Source organism: Lepisosteus oculatus, chromosome 13 (assembly GCF_040954835.1).
Source record: "Lepisosteus oculatus isolate fLepOcu1 chromosome 13, fLepOcu1.hap2, whole genome shotgun sequence".
In the NCBI taxonomy this organism is placed as follows: domain Eukaryota; kingdom Metazoa; phylum Chordata; class Actinopteri; order Semionotiformes; family Lepisosteidae; genus Lepisosteus; species Lepisosteus oculatus.
Window position 1 is genome coordinate 14,602,749 of NC_090708.1, and position 22,048 is coordinate 14,624,796.

At 37.8% G+C, this 22,048-nt stretch overlaps 1 protein-coding gene across 2 annotated transcripts in view; it reads left to right on the plus strand.

The window, feature by feature from the left end:
* ppp2r3a (protein phosphatase 2, regulatory subunit B'', alpha) overlaps window positions 1-21,886 on the plus strand; it is a 105,380-nt gene extending 83,494 nt beyond the window's left edge. For both annotated transcript variants that reach the window (XM_069197298.1, XM_015361120.2), the window contains 12 exons: window positions 8,858-9,124; window positions 10,797-10,900; window positions 11,306-11,408; window positions 12,231-12,305; window positions 14,284-14,370; window positions 14,789-14,945; window positions 15,534-15,582; window positions 15,943-16,032; window positions 17,058-17,233; window positions 17,593-17,711; window positions 18,107-18,216; window positions 18,704-21,886. In XM_069197298.1, coding sequence (XP_069053399.1) covers window positions 8,858-9,124; window positions 10,797-10,900; window positions 11,306-11,408; window positions 12,231-12,305; window positions 14,284-14,370; window positions 14,789-14,945; window positions 15,534-15,582; window positions 15,943-16,032; window positions 17,058-17,233; window positions 17,593-17,711; window positions 18,107-18,216; window positions 18,704-18,800 — 1,434 coding nt within the window. In that variant the 3' untranslated portion in view covers window positions 18,801-21,886. The remainder of the gene's footprint in view (window positions 1-8,857; window positions 9,125-10,796; window positions 10,901-11,305; window positions 11,409-12,230; window positions 12,306-14,283; window positions 14,371-14,788; window positions 14,946-15,533; window positions 15,583-15,942; window positions 16,033-17,057; window positions 17,234-17,592; window positions 17,712-18,106; window positions 18,217-18,703) is intronic.
* The last annotated feature ends 162 nt before the right edge of the window (window positions 21,887-22,048 follow it).

Consider the following 22,048-nt stretch of genomic DNA (forward strand, 5'->3'; position numbering starts at 1 on the left):
TAGTACTCTTGATTTATACCTATCTGTCTGAAGAGAAAATCAATCTTGTTAATCACAGACCCATACACAAATACTGTAGATCTACTTTATTGCCATCAGAACATTAAAAGACCGCACTTACAGGAGGTGCAGTCTTTATCAATCTCTGTAAATACCTCATCACTCGTTTCAACACCTGTCTGAAACTTATTACTGCAGTACCTTGTCTTGGCAGTAGAACCAAAGATGTTAGAAATTGTGGGTATGTTTCAAATGATGCTCCCCAGAGGAATGGGAGTACCACAGAGTGCTATGCTTGGCCCACTCTCTTTTCACTTATATAGTACATAAAGTATCTGTCAGATTTCAGTATTTATTTCTATTGTCTTCCATTGACAGTTTCTACCACACTTTTACTGTTGATGTAATAGCCCAATCACTTTTTCCTTAAGAGCTACAACACTGTATTTATTTGAGATTTCTTCAGAAGTCTTTGATAAACCCAGTACCTATAATTATCAACACCGAATCAAGCACTATAGTTCATTCGTTTACTATCTAGACTCTCATCTTACCTAATAATGAAATTAAAATTCCTTGCATTTGTATAACACTTTTCCACCCAAAGTGCTTCATATACAGAGATGGACCCACTTCCTCCACCGCTGGGGTGCAACAGCTGTGATGTGTGCATCAGCAGCCCCACCACACTGCGGATGAAGTGGAGAAGTGAGACATGACTTCACCAAGTAAATTAAGGGGGAGCTTTAGAGAGGCAAGATCTTGTATGCCCAGGGTTTAATTTAGTCAGAATCCCAGAGTGTTGGAAATTTAACAACGTCATCCATATTTTGGAATGCTATGATTTTATCCAGCAAGCATCCCTTCAGCAGAGAGTCTGTCTTCCCTGATTCATCACTGTAGCAAATTCTTGCATTTCCCAATATGAGAACACATTTGTCTTTCAAATAATATTAGCAAATGGAATATACCTATTTCTCGATTTATTTGTAAATGGAGGAATACAGTAGGTATGTTGCTCAGATATTCCTGAACTGAACTTGTTTACACTTCCAGGTCCATCTCACCAGGCCAGTACCCTATTCCTAGATATAAAAATCAAGATGTTTTTTCTCATATACACACCAGCACACCCAAAAAGCATTTCCCATGCCAAACAATTTAAAAAGGGCTCATAAGCCATACATGCTTTCTCAAGAGATAACGTTCCTTCGTGTGTCCTCTAGCATGGGTTTTTTCTGCTTGTCTTTTGCTTATTTCTTTTTTGAACGAGTTAGATTTTACATAATCCTGCTGTACCTTGGGTTGTTTTTGTAGTACATAAACTTGCTGTAAATCAGCCTGGCAAGTTGTTAACCCAGTACTCCTGTATAAATAAACAAAAATGTAAAAAATAAAGAGTTTAGGAGCAAAACCTGTACTGAAAATATTTAGTTATGCCTATCCTAGTACAAAATAATCCCAGGCTGAAAAATGTTTTAATAAAAAATGTTTAGACACAATCTGTTTAAAAACATCTCTTCTCACATTAAGAAACTAAGTGTAATTAAATAGGATGGGTAGAAGGGAGTTTTGTGATTGGCATTAAAAAACTAAAAAATAAGTTTGTACCAATGACATTGTTACATTTTTAAATTAAATGTTTTCTTCATTCTACTTTTGTAACACTGCATTCTTTAATATCTGTGATGTTTAATGTGTGTTACATCATGATTTGTATTCTTGTTCTAAAGCAGATGTAAATGTTCATTTGTTTGCTTTTAGTAGATCACAACAGTTTTATTCCTTTGCATTCTTAAAAACCCTGAACTAAATTTTTAGGAATTAGGATCATTCTAACAAAACAGAAGAGTTTTGTACAAAATGCATTATTGGTAAATCCACCATTTTACACCAAAGCCTTTCTGATGTCTTCAAACACTAAGAAAGCAAAGGCAACACAGTAGAGAACAGTATGCTCGTGGCCCTATTAATAACTCGTTCCAGCACAGATGTTATTTCATTTTGTCTGAGGCAATATTACTTTTTATGGTTAAGATTGGAAGACTTCAGACATGGGCTATTTTATGTAATTCAGCTGATTGAACCCAAGGCAGTTAAATGATTACAATGGAAAGTTAATGACTGCCAATTTCTCTAGACCTGTGTTGAATTGCCAAATGTGTAAATTTCATTATGTTAAATAAAAACAGATCTGATTCTTTCCAAATATTTTTTTTTCTGGCAGTTATGACTACAGATACTACATCATCAGTTGTGATGTTTTTAAATTAACTTTGAAGTTCTCACCTTTTATCAGAAAATCTTACAATACAGGCTTCTTTTTGTTGCTTTTTATTACACATAAGGAAAGCCTGGGAGAGTCTAACTTAACTGAAAAAAGCCCCATGTATGTGCATTGATTAAGGAAACTGTGTAAAGTACAGAAAATAATTTTAATATGCATTTGTTTGTATTTATAACTTCATCATCTGTTTGACGAAAAGGAATTACAAAGCTTTTACTTTCCTTAGGAGAAATTTTGTTATGAGAGGACAGTGTCTTTATGCAGGAATAAGAGGGTTTATGTTCTGGAAGTAAGTATTCTGTTCTGCAGAAACTGATTGGGGTATGGGATTCTTAATGTCTGGTCAGCCCACTGTGGAATCTTGATGTGCTTGATATTCTCCAAACAGCTGCCTGAGAGGGCAAGGAATTGTGGGATTGCAGTGTGCAACTGAAATGTCATGAGACCTGAGCCAACGGGCAGTGTGCAAGTTATTTATACAGAAGTGTGTGTGTTGGGGGGGGGGTGACAGGGGAGAAGGGGGTAGAAGAGGGTTGAGATAGTTTAGGGACTGTTATACAGAAAACCGAACTGGCCCTATATAAGATCAATCCATGTGGCAATACTGCAGCATCCCTTTCACACAAATAATAAGCTAAGCAGATCACTTCTAGCACATTTATTAAATATGTACAGAGAACACTTATTTTCTTTCACTGTAATTGTCCTCAACAATATCTAATTATGTGCGTTATGAATTGCAGTGTTCCACTAGGGAATCACAGACACTTCATCATGAAAGATAATGGTGTATTTAAATTCTGTGTTGCTGGCATGGATTGTCTTTGTGAGTTCCTGATGACAGATAAGTGGACACTAGGTGGTGCTGGTCTGTACCCCTGACACAAGTATTTGATTTGGCTTAAATGTGTGTGTCTATGGTAGCTCATTCCAGGTACTATGGACACAATACTTAGTCATAACAGGAAAGCTGGGCGTAAAGACAGCAGTTAGCATACTGTATTCTGTATTCGGCCACTTTATTGAATTCAGTTTATGTACAAGAATTATTCAAGTAATTCAATTTATCTACTGTTAATGTCTCAGCCTGTGTCCTTTAAGATAATAAGTACATTCCAGTTCCGTTTGTACATGAATACCTCAGCCATTTAAAATATGGATCTGAGAATGCTGCCTGTACAGTAGATGGGTGCAATGACGTTCTTTTCAGTTAAGCAAAGCAAGTTAAGTGAAGCAAACAATTAAGCAGCCTAGAAAGGAAAGATTACAAACAGAATGTTCAATTTTATTTATCCCCCTTCAAGTGGGAGAAGTTTGAAACTGGGACAGTGATAAAATATGTTCTATTTACAGAAATATATGAAGTGCATAGTGTATCATGCAGAAGTTGCACCATGAAGGCACTGACAGATAAATCCTCTGATTGTACAAGAAAAATAAACAGCATTAAGTTTGGGAATGTGAAGTGTTGCACCTCGCTTAGTAAATACTGAAAGTCATCCCACATTAAACAGGAGTAAAAATAGGTCACTACATGCTTGTTAGAGCTGATAATGCCAGAATAAAAACAAATATATAATTCTCTTGGCCACCATCCAGGCTTCTTACTTGTTTCCTCCAAAATCCATGAAACGCAAGGAAAGTTAGCAGGCCTGGTTTTGGCACACGTGCAGCAGCAATAATTCAACTCTCGTGTCTGTCTGGAACCAAGTCAGAGTTCCCCTCTCCTATGACCATGGTACCAGACTGTGAGCTCTGGTGTGGTTTTTTCTTTCCTATTGTCCAGCTGTATCTTTATCAAGACAATTTTGCAGCTACAGTCTTTAGTACAGTTATCCTGTAAAATGTGGTATTTTAAAATGTTATTGGACATTATTAAACATTATGGCTTTACCTAATGACACCTTGTGTGTAGATCCCTTAATAATAAGCTTGACTTATAACTTGCAACACATTTACTGTACGTCCAAGGAGCACGTTTCTATAGTTGTCATTCCAGTCTTCTTTTGGCTGCTCAATCATCAATCATATATCAGCATAATGATGCTAATTGATGATTTTGCTGCATGTAAATGAGCAAAAGTGTGATGGTAAGCTTCCTAATTTCCCTTTCATGTAGATAGCAGCATCAGCATGCGTAGGCAGCAAAGGAACAAGTAAAGGTTTATTCTAGCTGAAAAGCAATGAGACACAACATTTTGGCTGTGGAGCCTTCTTCAGGTGCCTTCTTCAACCACACCCGAAGAAGGCTCCACAGGCGAAACGTTGTGTCTCTTTGCTTTTCTATTCTTTTCAGCATGGAATAAAACTTTACTTGTTATTTCCCTTTGTTCCACTTTCAAATCGTGCGCCCTGTGCTTCAGGAACTAAAAGTAAACAAAGGCAGTATAGACAGTATATTGAACTCTGTCTACAATGTCTATTTTTAGCAACTTAGCCAGGGGGGGTGCTTCCTTTCCCACAATGCAACACATGCACAACACCTAACCCCCACCCCCTTCTCCTTTTCAGCCTCCTGTTAGGGACAGCTTGTTTGTGGCAAAGCTTCCAAGAGACAGATCCCAGTGTGGGTCATGTTTCGGAGTGGAGTGTTACAGGGAGGCGCTGGGAGCCAGTGGCTGAGGCGGTAGATTGTTTGGATATCTGGAACCGGGGGCTATCTGGGCCTGCCAGTCGAGATACAATGCTTGGACACTCTGGTGACTGTATGAGAAGTGAAAACACCAGGAATTTGTCACACAAGGACTCTTTTGACTCTAGGATCTCGGAAGAACCCAGAGTTTGAAGTGTCTCCTGGTCTTTTCCAGTGAGTGGCGCAGGTGGCAGTGGAGTCGGTAGTGACAGAGTCGTATCTTCTGAGAGGAGCGGCAGTCGGGGCTCCTTGTTTCTCTTTCTTTCAAACTCCTTCCAATATGATGATTAAGGAGACCTCTTTAAGGAGAGATCCCGATCTGAGGGGAGAGCTGGCTTTCTTGGCCAGAGGCTGTGATTTTGTTCTGCCGTCCCGCTTTAAGAAGAGGCTCAAGTCTTTCCAGCAAGCACAGGTTAGTGTGGGCTCAGCCGGCTTTAAAGACTCTGTGTATCATTCGCTCTGAAACCACTACTGCTGCGAACACTTGCATGCCATTAAAGACAAACTATTTGCGGGCAGATACCAACGGGTTTATTAATAGCTCTGAGGACTGTGAATACAGTGTCAAAATCAATCTGGCCAGCAGATCTTCGGGGGAGAGAGCAGAGGCCTGGAAACCACTGATATAGCTGTCACATTAAATACATGTGCATGTTTCTGTGTGTTTATCTGCTGTTTTTTTATAATATTGGCATCGCTTACAGCATAGGGCCCATGTTTCAGTGCACAAATACAACATTACTAAAAACACTGGAGAAATGTAGACACAGGGGGCATTTTATGAACATCTCGTTAAGCTGATATTAGTAGTGTTGCAACAGGTGTCCTCCTCGCAACAAATCAGATTTTTATGTTTATGATAAATTATAAATAGATTAAAATCAGCAGCTATTCCTATTTTTTCAAGAAAAAAGGTTGACCTTTACTTAGATTTAAAGCCAAAAACTGTTGTCTTCTTTTTATTCAGGTAGCATTGTGTCTGTAATCTGCGTGGTTAATGCTGATGAATAGAGCCTTTTAGTGAATTTGAAACAATCACTGCTTTTTATAAATAATATGAATTAAGCATGTGCGAATTCTAATGGGAAAATCTCTTCTTCTGGCCCAAATAGGTGTAGGTACTGAAAAATACTTTGTTTTACTAATAGATACAACTCTTTGGAGATGTTGAGAAACCTGAAACAAAGAAAAAAACAAAAGTGTACAGAGCATTGTGGATTAAGGAAATTATTACAGATGCTTTATCCTTTATCAATGGCATGGTGAATGATTTGACATATATGAGTCTTGTGCTTATTTTCTATCTTTGAGTCTTCTCATATTCATCTATTAATCATTGTTATTTTGGGAGACTGATTCTATTGTTTCACAGACAGAATCCATTATGATTTATATTAAAATAATATAGACATCAAATCTGATGCTTATTTTTATTGCACACTGAATTCTAGCAAGGTCTCTGATGCATAAATATTTGAGTGAGTTTGAATCAAAGTGCTTGCTCTGTCTCCACAGGCTGACAGCTGAAGTGAAGGAATACTCATATTAATACTACCAAGCACTTTCTATTTAATCCCAAGAAAGCTGATACAGCATTTTGTATTGATAACACCGTGTTCTTCGATGTTGCATTTATAGTACCGCTCTGTAACATATTATTTCACTGAGCATCTGATTGTACAGCTTGCTCAAAATGAAACACCTCTTTTATTCATGTTAACTCGTGTAGCTGACCATGCCCCCTTTCTAATAACTGGGCAGTACTGCCTGATTCTTCAAGATCAAATATCCTGGATGTGATTGCAGCACAAGGCAATGACTTGGCTCCTTGTTCATATTCTGCAGGATCTCCTAAATACATGCTTGCACATGTTTGCCAGTATAACTACATTTCTTCTCAAATAGCTCAAGCAAACATCAATAAAACTATGAAACAGTAATTATTTTAAATAAGACTTTTGAGAAAAAAGTTTTTAAAAACTGGGTCACGAAATTGACTTTTTACAAGTCATTGCTATTTCATTTATGTGATGCAGTTAAAATTAATTTGTTCATGTCCAGTACTATTAAAACTGGTATTAATATACCATCGTATTTCATTCGTGGTCCATTGTTGTGAGATTGAAACTGTGAATGAAATATTGAGTCATTTACTGAAATTAACATTTTATACATTTGGATGGTAAGCATTAAGGATATATTTACCTGTCCACATTTGTTCTTTATCATGAAAAATAACCTTCGCCTACAAGTACACTTGCTCCAGATACTGTAGATGATGTGTGTATCAATGTGTGAAAGTATCACAGCATTCCTCCTGTAATATTGTATAACATGAAAATCTTGTTGGCAATGAAACACTATCATCACTGCACAATAACTATGATTACAATATCCAGATTTTTCTTCCTGCATCTTGCAAAAGCTTTAGTGTGAACCAAGACCTGTACACTGTCCTGCACTAGGTTCTTTACTACGAAAATGGACACACTACTCTGGTGATTCATTGAGACTCCAAACCATGATTCAAAATGCTACTGTCTTTCCCTTTTCGTGATGTACTTCTTCAGTACAGAAAAGGATGCTACAAATAGAAACTGTGCTATGGTTTAAACTCAGTAATGTGCACTGTGTATTTATCAACAGGACATTGAAAATGATATATTTTTTTCTGAATGAATCAAATGATCATTAACGGGTCCAAGTCTGAAGTAAAGTGCTATATTCTATGGGGAGCAATATTCATTTGTCTTGTATTTTCTATTTTTTAATTTGTACTCTGCTCTTTATTAAAATAAACATGCTTAAAGCATTTACAGTTCACAGAGATAACCCATTATTGAGTTAAAAAATGTTCTGAAGGCATTATATAGAATAATGTGTTGAGACAGAATACAATTTTTACCACTAGGAAAACATAGAACCAGGCTTAATATTAATATTTCAATTCTATATTACTAGAAATTCAGTCAAGGTAATACTTTTACCGTATAATGTAAAGGAAAAAATAGTACTGTGCTTTCATAAACAGAACCTATACTCTTGTGAGAGCATTGAAATTAGTCACTTTACACTTTAACCTGTACTATAACATGATGACTGGATATCATTATTGCTAGTTTTCTAGGCTCTAGAGAAACCCTAACAGTGATACACTGAGTGATACTCTGAAATTATATACCACCACAAAGAGTACATCACTCAGTGATAAACGTGTAACTGCAATCCCCAGTACGTTTTCCTCGGCAGTTATTCGCCTAGTTTACTGGGGAGAATATTAGGATTTTTGTTTTTATTTTGAAAACAAATACAACCTGAAAGGAATTTTGTAGAGTGCCACCACTGAGCCAAATGTACTTACATTTACTATTTTAGTGCATGATGACTGAAGATAATTTATTAAATTCAATATATACAGTAGCACCTGCTACTTTGCAGGAGCTACGCCAACCTCTTTCACTGTTAAACAATGCAGTAAAACAATATGAATGATAGAGTAAGAAAACCCCCTTGTTAACGTAGTAAATTGGATAACTCCATGTGGGGAAATAAGCATCTGCTTTCTAAAATTTGTTTAAAAAAATTCTGTTTATAAAACAAGATATAGTGTGAAATACATTTGCCAATATTTTTTTAAGTACTTGAAGGTGAAACCTGTTTATTTCACCCCCATTAGTTACCAACCAGTCAAGCCGGTTAAACTCACCTGCTTGTGATCTTGTCAACTGTTGAAGTTGACAGTTGGGGAGTTGTTTCTAACAGGTGGGGTGAATACAGTCTTACAACTATTTAAGCAACATTCATATATGGGTCTAGAACTGCTCAGGTACAGTTTTAGTTAGCATGATATGATCCAAAAGGATGACCGGCGTAGACCATAAGGATCACAAGTCTTCTTCTTTTGTCTCAAACTCTTTTCTTGTTTCTTCCTCTGCCAGGTCCAAAACAAGCAAGAAAAGAAACCCGGAACCCCGCCCCCAGCCCCAACAAGCTCCACCCCCAGCCCACGACCTCCGACCCCTCCTCCTGCCCACAAAGTGGTGGTTGCCACCTCCCTGTCTGTAAACATTCCACGCTTCTATTTCCCCAAGGGACTTCCAAACTGCAGTGCCAACCTCGATGAGACCATTGCCAAAATTGAAGCAGCATTCACAGAGTTTGAGGAAGAAAAGGCTGATATTTACGAAATGGGAAAGATTGCTAAGGTATGGCGTTCTCAGAGAAAGCAATCTGCAATTATGTCTATTTGTTAGGTTGGTTTTTAATGACCTTTGGTTGTAATTAATACATTTTATAGCACTGCTTTTTTTTTGTTTTGTTGTGTTTTATCTTTTACTTTAATAATAAAAAAAGCAGTAACAGTCAGAAAGAACAACAGCAACATTTTAACAAATACCACCCTCCTTCCTCCCTACAGCGCCAATTTAAAAAAGAATGTGAGGTGTGTTTTATGAAGATCCCGCTCTACAAAGTTGTACTCTTTGGCCACAGATTTCTAATGTTTACACATCAAATACAGGTGTCGGCCTTTGTGTCACAAAAATACACTCAACCATCGTTGTGAATTAGGTTTTAAGAGCTGTGTCATAAGAACTCCGGTCAAGCCTGTTGCTACTCATAGAAATGGGTCTTGTGTCTCTGGCAACTCTGCTTGCTCCTTATGATTCACTGCAGGGTCAGTCTCACAATACGACACTTCTGTTCTGAACAACTCCAGGCTCTGCATAATACAATGCATCATGCAGCTCCCTTGTTATCTTTGGCAACAGTGCTAAAAATAAAAAGTTGTTCCTACCTAAAGCTTGACCTCGTAGCACCAATTATCCCTTTAAAATCCTTTTCAAATTAGTCACTTACAGCAGCAGGGTAAACACAGCTGAAAAAAGCTGATCTTCACCTCATGACTACAATCATGCTAAAGAGTTTTTCCTGTTTGATTTTAAAAATGCTGACAAAACTGCAAGGGTTGTCACATCCCAGCCTCCTCTTCAGCAGTTCAGTGTGTCAGGTGGGAATACTGGGAAGGACCCAGAGGGGAGGTGTTGAGATATGTACACTAAAACTGCAACACTCTTGTTTTAATGAACTCCACAATGTATTCTGTATTCTTACTTACACGTACGAATCTCAGAACACAGGACAGTGTACCATTTGAATGAACCCTATCCACCTGTAACTAAACACCTGCAGTGCAGTAAAAGTATTTTAAAGGAGCCTATCCCATCAGCCCATAAGGTGAGACTGAGAGGATACAACTGCTCTCCCCCTGGAGAGGACACCAGTGCACTGCAGGGACAGAAAGACACAATAGACAATACCTAATTGAACACTGCCAGCATGTCTTTGCACGGTGGTAGAAGGCTCTTGGTGAAAATCTATGTGAACATTGGACACTCGTGCAAATGCCACACAGTCAGAACTCAAAGCCAGAATCGAATCTGACACCCTGGTGCTGAGAGGCAGCAGTACAATGTACAACAGCGCTGTGCCATCCCAACCTTTTCCATACATTGACACAATAATATTGGTATAAGAATGGCTCAGGGCATTCAATTAATGTTGGAACGGTGTTTCTGAATGTGGACAACTTGATAGTTCCCCAAGCTATGACAGGCTGAATCTTTTTTAGCATCTTTACTTATGTTTGTTTACTCCTATATTCACATTTGAGAATTCTAGAGAAACATAGGAATAACTTTTTTTCTGGACATCCAAATAGTTATGTATGCATTGACACTAAATATATTTCCACTACTGTTTTATGCGATTCTGACAAGTTTTACCATCGCTTGTCTATGTACAGAATCTATATGTGCACACTACAGGCTACAGCAATCCTGACTTCTACACAGAATAGATTTGAAATTTCTTCTTCAGGCATGCAACTGTCCACTGTACTGGAAGGCCCCCATGTTCAATGGCACTGGAGGTGAAAGAACAGGATTTGTGTCCGTCCACGGATTTATTGCAACATGGAGAAAGTAAGAAACCTGATCTGATCATCTCTCTACGCTGTGTACCTAATGTGATGGATTTTGTAGACTAATGAATGAGAAATGAAAAAGTATAAGAACAAAAGTAGCTAAATTCTAAGTACTTTTTAAAATATACAACAGGACAACTGTGCAGTTTTCTGTCTCTTTAGCACGTACTCACACAATATTTCAAGGTAAGTATTTAATTGATTTGAAATTACCCAACAAACTTATCTGAAGGAGAATTAGATCTGTATGTGAGCATATGATTTAGGTCAGTACAACTGTCTGACCATTTCTAACATTTGAGCTTTTGTATTGAAGGCATTGGTCTGAAAGTAAGAAAAGGGAATAATGTCACATGTCTGAGGGTCTTTGTACAGGTTCGTAAACTGACTGCATTCATTGCAGGTTGTTACTCAGCTGCTATGATGATGCATCAAAGTTTGTTTACCTGTTGGCCAAACCAGGCTACAACTACCTTGAGCAGGAAGACTTCATCCCACTGTTACAGGTGATACTACTGCACAATCACTGCTTTACAGTTTAGACCACAATTCTTAATGGGCATAGTAAAACATTCATCTGAACTATTGCTATGAACCCTTGTCATTTGCACAAGGGTTTGTGCATCTCGTTATATTGTATGGTGGTTGTGAAGAGTTATGACTGTTTTAGCCTCATTCAAGTAAAGCCTCACTGATATGCCAAAAGACATGTCTGTTTTTTGGTGTGTTATTCACAGGAGTAGCTTTAGTTTGTTGCCGTTGTCAGATCTTAGTCTGTGACAAAAATCACAGTCGCATTGTACGTTGATACCACAGACATTTACTTTCCTTCCATCAATGCTTTCGTTGGTATAGAAGTATAATATACAGTATAGTATAATGTTATTATTTAGCTATGTAATGTACTTGAAAAACAATCTTCTCCTTACTGAAAGAATTCAATCCCTATGAATTCAACCCCTAGGGTTTCTATCACTGATTAGTGACATAGAGACTGACATAGACAAAAATTGAACAGCTAAGATATACAAAATCAAACAATGCACTTGTTTGTTGTATATTAGGTTTAATGCTAAATGCTAAAACAGCCTTGTGCTGTATTTCACATGCCTGGAGTTCCAAACTATTACTGTTATTATCAATAGAAGCAGCTGAATACTGGTGTGCTCAGTAAAGGAGGGCAATCAATATGGTCATGTTTGCATGCTTCAAGGGCAAACACCAATAAAATCTATGGTAACTGCTCTTGAAACCCTCACTGTGAGAGCTCACTGTGTGAATTCAGGATTTGTAATCAAGTGAAATGCTTTAATGCTCTTTCGTTTCAGGATGTGGTTGACACTCACCCAGGTCTGACATTTTTGAAGGATGCTCCTGAGTTCCATTCCCGCTACATTACCACGGTATGTCTCTGCTGTTAATGTTAGTACAGTATGTATTGAACCTCAGGGCTCAGAGCTGGAATGCCAGTGTTACAGGTCCTGGCGGTTTCCAAGTGGTTTGACAGGTTACAGGTACATGTACTTGCACAGATCTCAGGTTGAGGTTGCTGATATAGTCGCAGCTAGTTCAAGCCTGGGTCATGTCACAAGGTACTGAGAATCCCAAGGAAATGGTGCACCACTGGCAACCTTCCACAGGTGCAGGGCGGGATTAGTTTTCCTGGGATCTCTTGGCCTTCTTGCCAACATATGTGACACCCAAATCAGGCGTGCAGTGATGTCTGCGAAAGATTCCCCTCTCCTCCAATCAGAGCGGCCTCTACTGTCAGGTACTGTGGAGTGTGCAGTGCCCCATGATAACAGGGCTCTGCCAGGTGAGCAGGTGTGTCTCACTCTCTCCAAAATGGGAGTCAATCACCTGTGAAGTGCTGAGTCTTAAAACAATTGTAGATTCCAACTTGAGTGCAAAAACAGTACTATATTTTTAAGATGATTCACATTTTAAAAACATAATACTGTGTCTCAGGAACAATGCATTTCTTATATTATTGAAGTTCTGTTTTGCTTAATATCCACAGTATTCTTTTTACAGTTATAATCTCTTAACTTTATTAAAGAGGGATGAAACAAGATTTATTGTTTTACTAATGAGACCATTACTATATGAATGTACACAAGGTCTGTACACAAGAAATTAAATTGAGATTGATTCCTCATCTGTACAATGAGAGAATTTGTCTCCCAATGTCTGACACACCATCGCTAAAAACAACACCTTATGCTTCTAAACGTATTCATGTGCCAGACATTTCTGGCAAGTATCTGTTTCAGTGCCTGCTGCCAAAGAGGAGTACAGTGCTTAGAATTCCAAGTTAAAACCCTGTCCTGCTGTCACAGTTTTCTGTGAAAGGTCAGCACTGCCCTACCTGAGTGAAATAACCTCTAGAAAACACACAGTGTGGGCTGTGACAGTCTCCAGGATAGCAGTAACAAGGGCCATGACATCATGGAAAGAATGATGGCACTGACAGATGAGGATGGCAGCCCTGGAGTTGTCCATATTTAGGCGCTTCCTCTGGACATTGAAGTCAGGCTCGTCAATCCTCAGAGCAGGACTTATGGGCTACCAGGAAATGGAGCTTTATCAAGTCTGCACTCTTCAGTCCAATATGAAACCCAGCCCCTGAAATGGCTCGTGCTAATACACCTTGACATTTTTAATACTAGGTGGAACATCTCACATCTCTTCACATCTCTTCTCTCTAGAGAAGAAATTGGAGCTGCCTGGTTCTCACTTGTACTCTTAAAATAATTTGCCGTCGGTGTGTGGGAAACGTTTATCCCTTTATAAAAAAGAATTTAAGGTTACAGCAGAGGCAAATCATTTTGAATACAGTGGGATCTTACCACGTAATGCAGGTGTTTTACGTTTCTAGGGAGGAAATAAAATCCAGAAAGCCATAGGTACAAATGAATAAGTAGTAATAACTTTTTTTTTCTTGTGCAGTAGCATTTTTGTAACAGGATTTAAAGACTTTAAGGAAAAAAAAGATAGGATATTTGCTATAAGAGAGAAGACAACTAAACATTGATCTGTGTTTATATTAAACTCGGTGGGCTGAAGGTCCCCAAAAAAGCAGACTGTCACACTGCACAGCGGAGATAGAACGCTGCACACGCATCTTGTTTTTTACTAACTTAAGAATGGATGTGAAAATGGGTATTAAAATCATAAAAATTGTGTTGTTTGTTAGAGTTTGAGGTGCCACATCAGTGCCATGAGTAAGGTATGTGGTGTGTAACGCAGAGATTGTACTCATGGCTGGGAGCAGGTTGTCTTTCTATCTCTATTTCAACTGCAGCATGCGTTTCTTTTGCCTGTGTGTGTCTGTGGGTGTCAGTCTGACTCTTCTGTTTTTGTGGTGCCCTGTTCATCCAGGTGATTCAGAGGATATTCTACACAGTCAACCGATCCTGGTCAGGAAGAATCACCATGACAGAGCTACGAAAAAGCAACTTCCTGCAAGTATGCTCATCGACTTCCCTACATTTCAAGCCTGCAGTTGTCCAAGTCTAAATTCAAGAAAGCTGAATGAGGCTATGTCAGAAACAATTGGTTAAAATTTAAAACAGTGCCTTAAAATATCTACATTTTATGCAGTCTACCTCTGTAAACAAGGTCAAATGAAAAACATTGAAAATAAGAACAAACATCTATTGGCTTGCTCAGATAATAGTGTTTTCCAAACCATTAGCATGAACTAGAAAAAGAAGATGTCAAATTGCCATGAACATTCTTTTTTCCGTGAACTCCACACCTCTGAAAATCTCAATTTTCAGCAATGCTTAATTTCGTACTGAAACCAGTGCTGATTCATTTGCAGCACTTCAGGATCTCTACATTAGAGGATAATAAGATTAAAATGCTGTCTGCTTTGCCTCAGACTCTAGCGCTGTTGGAGGAAGAAGATGATATCAACCAGATCACAGATTATTTTTCGTACGAGCACTTTTATGTGATTTACTGTAAATTCTGGGAACTGGACACTGACCATGACCTGTTCATTGACCAGAAGGACCTGGCCCGATATAATGACCATGGTGAGTGGAGAATTAATCGACCAGATTGATTGTCATCGCATTTCTTTATACTTGCCGATACAATGATAAGCTTTAATGTGACACCACAAAGAGAAGCTGTTGAGATATAGATATAATCCCTACAATGTTATTTTGTGTCACTGATATTACTGGCTAAAATTAAATTACATGCATAGTACGCTTGTGCTACACACTTGATTTCCTTGAGGGATGCAAACAATTCTTCCTAGGACCTAGACTGAGTTGTAAAATGTCAAATTAACAAGAAACCACCTCATAAAGAGAATTACCCTGTGGAAATTATTCTTTAAACTGTGTTGCAGTGTCTCACTTAAAGTACCTGTGAAGTTGTAAATGCTTCTAAGTGTGTATCTCAAATGCTTTGTAAGTGAATTACTGTAAAAACAAGAGGATCATTGTATGTGGTATATACACCCTTGAGAACCTCTCAAGGTTTAATTGAATTCTATACTGTTTACCTTGGAAATACTTCATAACCTTAGCCAAAAGTGAGCTTTGCTGTTGTAATGGATACTCATAAACACCTGAAATTATGCACCTTTTGATTTCCTTTTCCTTTTCTGGCAGCTTCTTCAAATAGAATAATAGAACGAATATTCTCTGGAGCAGTCACAAGGTACAGTCGAGAGTCAGCCCAAGGAAAATAACTTTCTTTCATGTGGTTGCTTCATTACAGTTCTTTCCTGGTGTAAAAATGTAAAAAGGGTTTTGGCACATTTAAAAGGCAATATAAAATGTATTGTTGCTGGTTACACATTATTGTCTGTTTTCATAGCTCTGTTTCAGCTACAACATACCCATCATAAACAAGGACAAGGATTGGAATAATAGTACAGGTGTAAATTATAGTAAATGCATGTGTGAAAGTGGAACATATTTTGTAGAGGGGCTGTCCTTAGCTGTTTCAACAGGCATGCCTTTCACTGATTTATTTTATCTAGGGTGCTGTTGTCTGAGTCGTTCTTTTTCATCATAGGGGAAACTCAGTGCAGAAGGAAGGCAGAATGAGTTACGCAGACTTTGTGTGGTTCCTCATCTCTGAAGAGGATAAGAAAAATCCCACAAGGTAACTCCAGCATACAGTGTAAAAGCAACAGACTTAAAACACATCTTGCCACCACACTGTCACTCTAGAGCACATTTCTGGGCAGTAGATATCCATCCATTTTCTAATCACTACTTCCAATTTAGGGTCAAAGGGAGGCCAAAGCCTATTCTGTCAAGCCACAGTACACCTTGGATAGTGCGCCAGTCCACTGTACTCAAACGAACATACAGATGACAAACCAACTCCAGCCAGATAGCACCCCAGGTTTAGAATTGAATCCAGGGCCCCAGTTCTCTGAGGCAACAATGCTCACCACTGCACCACTGCGCCATGAATAGGAAAAACCTCAAATTCCTTGAGTAACAGTAAACAGTTTTAAAAGAACTATGCAACAAATGCTTTGATTTTTGTCATCTTATAATGAAGTAGAAATTAGTGTATAATAGGACATAACAACAGTCAAGTTTTTAACACCTAGGGAATGGAGGCTGTACAAAACTGAAATGTTTGGAACTCATTCTTCATTCTTTCCCAGTCCTTTTAAGTCCAAGCTGATGTAATGCTAATATGTTAATACTTTAAAAAGCCTTGGAAGGTAGTTATGCAGAAGTAAAATATCAAATTTAACTGAATTTGTAGCACAAGCACTTATCTACATTCCTTTTCACATTTCCTAACTTTTCCCTCCATTTTTTTTTTAACTTAAGTCATTTTGCAGTGGGCATCTACAGTTACTGTGTTTCAATTTATCAGGCTGTTCTCCTCTGCGTCTCTTTTAAAGTGGCACCAGTCTTCACTTCTGAGACTTTGTAATACCGAAAACAAAAGATTAAAAATGAGAAAATAGTTTTGTAAAGTGCTGTAAAACGTCCTTATTAAAAGAAAATGACGCTACTGAACATTCTAGTCTTTATCGCGGGAACGTATCCGGCTTTAACTTGACTGTGCTTCCCTGCACCTATATATCTGTGGGATATAGCGTTCTGTACTTCCAGACTTTGCATTTCATGCCTCTGTGTTTGAGAGCGGGTCTGTGCTTGCAGTGTGGAGTACTGGTTCCGGTGCATGGACCTGGATGGAGACGGAGTGCTGTCCATGTATGAACTGGAGCACTTCTACGAGGAGCAGTGCGAGAGAATGGAGGGCATGGGCATCGAGCCGCTGCCCTTCCACGACCTGCTCTGTCAGATGCTCGACTTAGTCAAGCCGGAGCAACAAGGTAAAGGAATCTTGTGCTCCGGCTCCTTTCCAGTTTCCCCTTTCACTTCCAGACATGAAAAGAAGTTATGGTGTAAGAAGTAATTATCTTGGGGTTTTTTACATTCATTTAAATATGGTTCTGAGGATTATTCTTTGCTGTTTCTTGCCAGTTTATTGTAGATTTGCTCTGATTTCTCCCTTGATATAACTCCTGAGGAATTACCTGGGGTGCCTCTGAGTGATTGGGATGGGAAAGGCCCTTCGTTCCCTGTCAAACTACAGTACATTTTATGTCTCAGTAATGGGCTCTGAAATACTGTGTTGTGCTTGTAGATTTTACTCTGTCTTTCTTACCGTTGTGACGGATTGTTCTTGTAGGTAGGATAACCCTTCATGACCTGAAGCGTTGCAGAATGGCACATATATTCTATGACACCTTCTTTAACCTGGAGAAGTACCTGGACCACGAGCAGAGAGATCCCTTTGCAGTGCAAAAGGTGAGATAAGCCTTGGGTTTGTTACTTGCTGTCAGTAACCAAAAGCTCGTGACACTTACAATTATGTGAACAAGTAGAAGATAATGTGCAATATTTTACCGCTGTGGGTCATTAACTTGTTGAGTGTGTAAACACCTTCATCCTTGAAGTGAAATATAAACCCCCACTGTGTATTGTGTAAATGTATTGTGTATTTTGTGTAACAGAAGTGAGGCCAGCAGTTGAAGGTTCCAACAGCGAGTCTGATAGAGAACACTGTCTCTCCCCAACCTTTTTTTTCCCCCTGAAAACATCACCAAGATTGAAAGACTGAACTGGATCAGAGGTCTAAAGCATACTGGGTGGCGTAGCTATGACAGAAAAAAAGAGCTAAGGCCAATCTCTCTGTGTTTTAGGATGCTGACAGTGAAGGAGGTCCAGAGCCCTCAGACTGGGATAAGTATGCAGCTGAAGAATATGAGATCCTGGTAGCAGAAGAGTCAGCAAACGAGCAGCTGCAGGAAGGGTAAACACACAGTTCGCCGAAGACATTTTGTCTGTCCTGGACTAATTCACTTCAAGATTTTTCATTCAACATTTTTGTAGCCATCAAGACAGACCTCTCTGGGGTCAGGCAAACTGGTCACTGCACATAAATATACAGTATGGTAGGAGCACAGGAAGAAAATACATAGTGCAGCCTGATCATACATAAAACTAGCTGGATCTGTCATTTCAAAAAGCAACAAAGTAGCCTGTTCATCTGCTGGTAGGTAGAATTCCAGAGAATCCCTTAACCAAAGCAGGTATCTATCTGTCTTTTCACTGAAGGTTCCCTCCTGTGTCAGCTCGGAAAATGTTGCATTTACAGCAACTTAAACATAATTTATAACAATTTAAACATCCATGGAATTATACATAAAACTGCAATATTTGTGAAATAAAAATACTAGCCCCAACAGTTTTGAAATGTGTGTAGAAGTAATTCTTTCTTGTTTGTTTAATCTTTATAGCTCTTTTGAGGATGATTATGAATCTGATGAGCTTACCGTCCCACCAGAAATTGGAAACAAGATGGACAAACTTGTCATTTCTGACCTATCGGCCTGAACAGTAAGAGTAGCACTGAAGCCAATTAGAAACGCCCACTGAAACTGACCGTTGTCCAGCCAGCCTCAAGAAGGGAAAACATCCTGTTTTAGTATTTTCAAGCAGTTTTCTTTGTTCCTTTGGAAGGGAATTATGTCAAAAAGTCTTTGTGTGTATGCAATAGAGCTGTGTCTAAACCAAATGGCTTTTTGTTTTGTGCAATTATGTCTTAATTTGTAGATCTAGTCAGTTTCTATTCTTTGTTAGACAATAAGTGTGTCATTCACCATGAACTCCTTTAATGGTTTCTACAGCTAATCTTCTGTCATGACTTCAGACATGACCACACAATAAAAGGCTTTGGACTGTAGTTTACAACAGAGGTTTTATCAATTAAGGCAGATGGCAGACAGGTCTACACCTTGAGGTCTAAAAGGGCACAAGGGTTGCTGCAGTTTAGTGCAGGAGACTTGGAGATTTTCACATGCAGGACATATAAGATGTGAAATACACAAGGAATTACATCATAGCTTAGGAGGTTGTCTCAATTTTGTACATGAACAACTGGTTTCTTCTTTGACGTTTAACACCACCTTGTGGTCAAAAGTGATAGTAAATTGGATATTGCCATGGGAAATTTGTAGACAGGTCTGGTGCTAAAAATGTCCAGTGTGTAGTCAATATGCACTACCCAGTCAGTTCTTTTGTGTTTGAATTGTCTTCACATAGGGCTTGGATGTCTGTAAGTGATATGTGTCTTTGCTCATCTTTATTTTTTTAAACCAGGATATATTCCTTACAAAAAAGCTTATTCCCACACTGCCAGCTTTTCTTACTGTGTAGTCACAGAGTTTACGTTTCTGTCACTATTTTCACAAATTCATGTGTTGAATATGTTCATATTGCATACTTGTTCATAATTTAAATACAAATCTTATATTGGAAGCGGAAAGATAAGCTAAATCATGTTTTCAGTAAACCTAGAAAAATAATTTCCACTTTAAAAGCTTTGGATTATATATTTTACTGCTGTTTTCTTTTAAGCCTCAAGACAGGGATTGAGAGATCTTTTTCCAAGACCATGATACACTTTTTGTTTAATAAAAAATTGTGGCTGAAAAATTGAACAAGAAACGTGGAACGAGATATATTGCTGTGTTTATGACATCAGGGCAAAGTAAATTGCTAGCATCAGTCTTCTGCTGGAGAACAGTGCAGTTCAAACTGTACTTAATCATTCTGACTGTGAATATTATATATATTGATATATCCTGGGGATGTGTTATACTTGCGGATAGCAAATGGTACTGATCTAAAATCAACATTAGGCATTGGATGTGTTTTTATGAAGAAGGCTTTGCTACCAGTTCAGAAAAACAAGAAATGTTGCCTCCAAACATTTAAAAATGCCTGTTGGTAGTGTATTTAAGGCATCATCATTGAGCAACATAATCAAGATTGTCAGTAAGAGATAGGGGGTCCCCAGTCCTGGTCCCTGAGGGACACAACCCAGCAATTTTATAGGTCTCTTTAAATCATCAACAGACCTTTGAAGAAGGGTTCAATTGGTCCCATTACAGTAAATCTTAATGAGCCAATTAACCATTTCCCCAGTTCTTGAGAAGTTCACGTTTTAAAGAGACCTAGAAAAACTTCAGGATTGTGGCCTTAAGAATGGAGTTAGAGACTCCAGGTATAGTCAAATAAAGTAAAATATAGAAATTATAATATTTATTAAACCTTGAAAAAATTGTAAATAAAAATGTTATATTTAAAGGTACTCTTGTATGTATTGTGGCTAACTTTTATTTTTTTGCATTAATGGTGCTCTCTTCAATTGTCATCATGCTATGCATCATTAAGGCCACATCTGTGTTGTGTAAATGTTACTGAAGTGTAGGAGTTTTTTTAATTTTATAACTGTACCTTGATACAATTTCATCAAGCAGTTTGACACCTTATTCTTATTTTACCTGCAAATTCTAGTTTTAGAATTTACCTGCATAATTAAGTCAACAATGTGCAAATCAAGTTTATAGCAAGTTACAGAGACTTGGCAGTTACTGTACCATACTTTGTCATTGCCTTAATTTAGGGATGAATGCTTATAATCTTTTCTGCCATTATCACTGGTTATCAGCATCATAATATATTAACATTCACTAAAATCACAAATTTACACTTCACAGGTTTACCAGAACCAAATTATTCAACTGTCTTTGTGGTATTTGATTCTATGGTATCAAACTACAGATCTGTGAAGCTGTTTTGCTTATAACTATAACTCTTGTACATTACATTTTTAAAAATTAATAACATACGTTCTAGTTCCCCTTTGTCAAGTATCATGTTACTGAGCAAGCTAGTCTCCGTGTGTTCCATTGTAAACTTTTTTATGAGTAAAACGTATTGCAAAAAGTGTGGAGTTGCTGCTTATGTTGTAATATGTGCCACGTGTTGCTGTATCTATACTACAACTTTACTCTTGCAATAGGACAATTTTCTATAGTCAGTGCAGATCATATTTCTGTGCAATTGGTTACGCCACTGAGTGGCAGTTTTTTAAAATATTTCTCTTTTACTGCCAGTGATAAAATGCGCATCAAGCTTCAGAGATGAAATTTAAATGAAAATGTCTGAATTCACATTTTGAGGACAATCAACTAGATTTTTTTAAATGGATTTTGATGTATAAAATAGCACTTTTTTTAGTACTTTGGCTTTCTAAGCAATAAAACTGCTGTACTGGTTAACTTATTAGGACGATTTGAACAAACATGAACCAAATGACTTAATCAAAACATGAGATGAACATTGACAATATGCTGCTTGTACAATTATTTTTTAGCTCTATGCAAATCAGAACATTTATAAAGAGGCAGCTGCTTCAGCTTTAACACAACTGCATAAGCAACAAACCTGTGTCACTTTTATTATTGAGTTTGAAAATGTTTTTTCCACGTTTTCTAGCATATGTATTTTGCTGGAGATAAATCAAGCAGTATCCCACCTTGAAGTGTTATTGTGAGACAGTGTTTGTGTTAGCATGGCTTTTTTTTCTTTTCTGTAATTCTGGAATTAAATAAAGCAGTTTTTAAAGTTGTAAATTCCTATTTTGTTTACATAGCAGTAAAATATGATACTATATACATATCCATTAGAATTGTGTTAAGTAACTTTTCTGGTTTCAATATCTTTTAGCATTTTAAAACTAAAAATAGATTTTTGCATTATGAATACTAATACTAATTAGAAAAAAAGAAAAATCC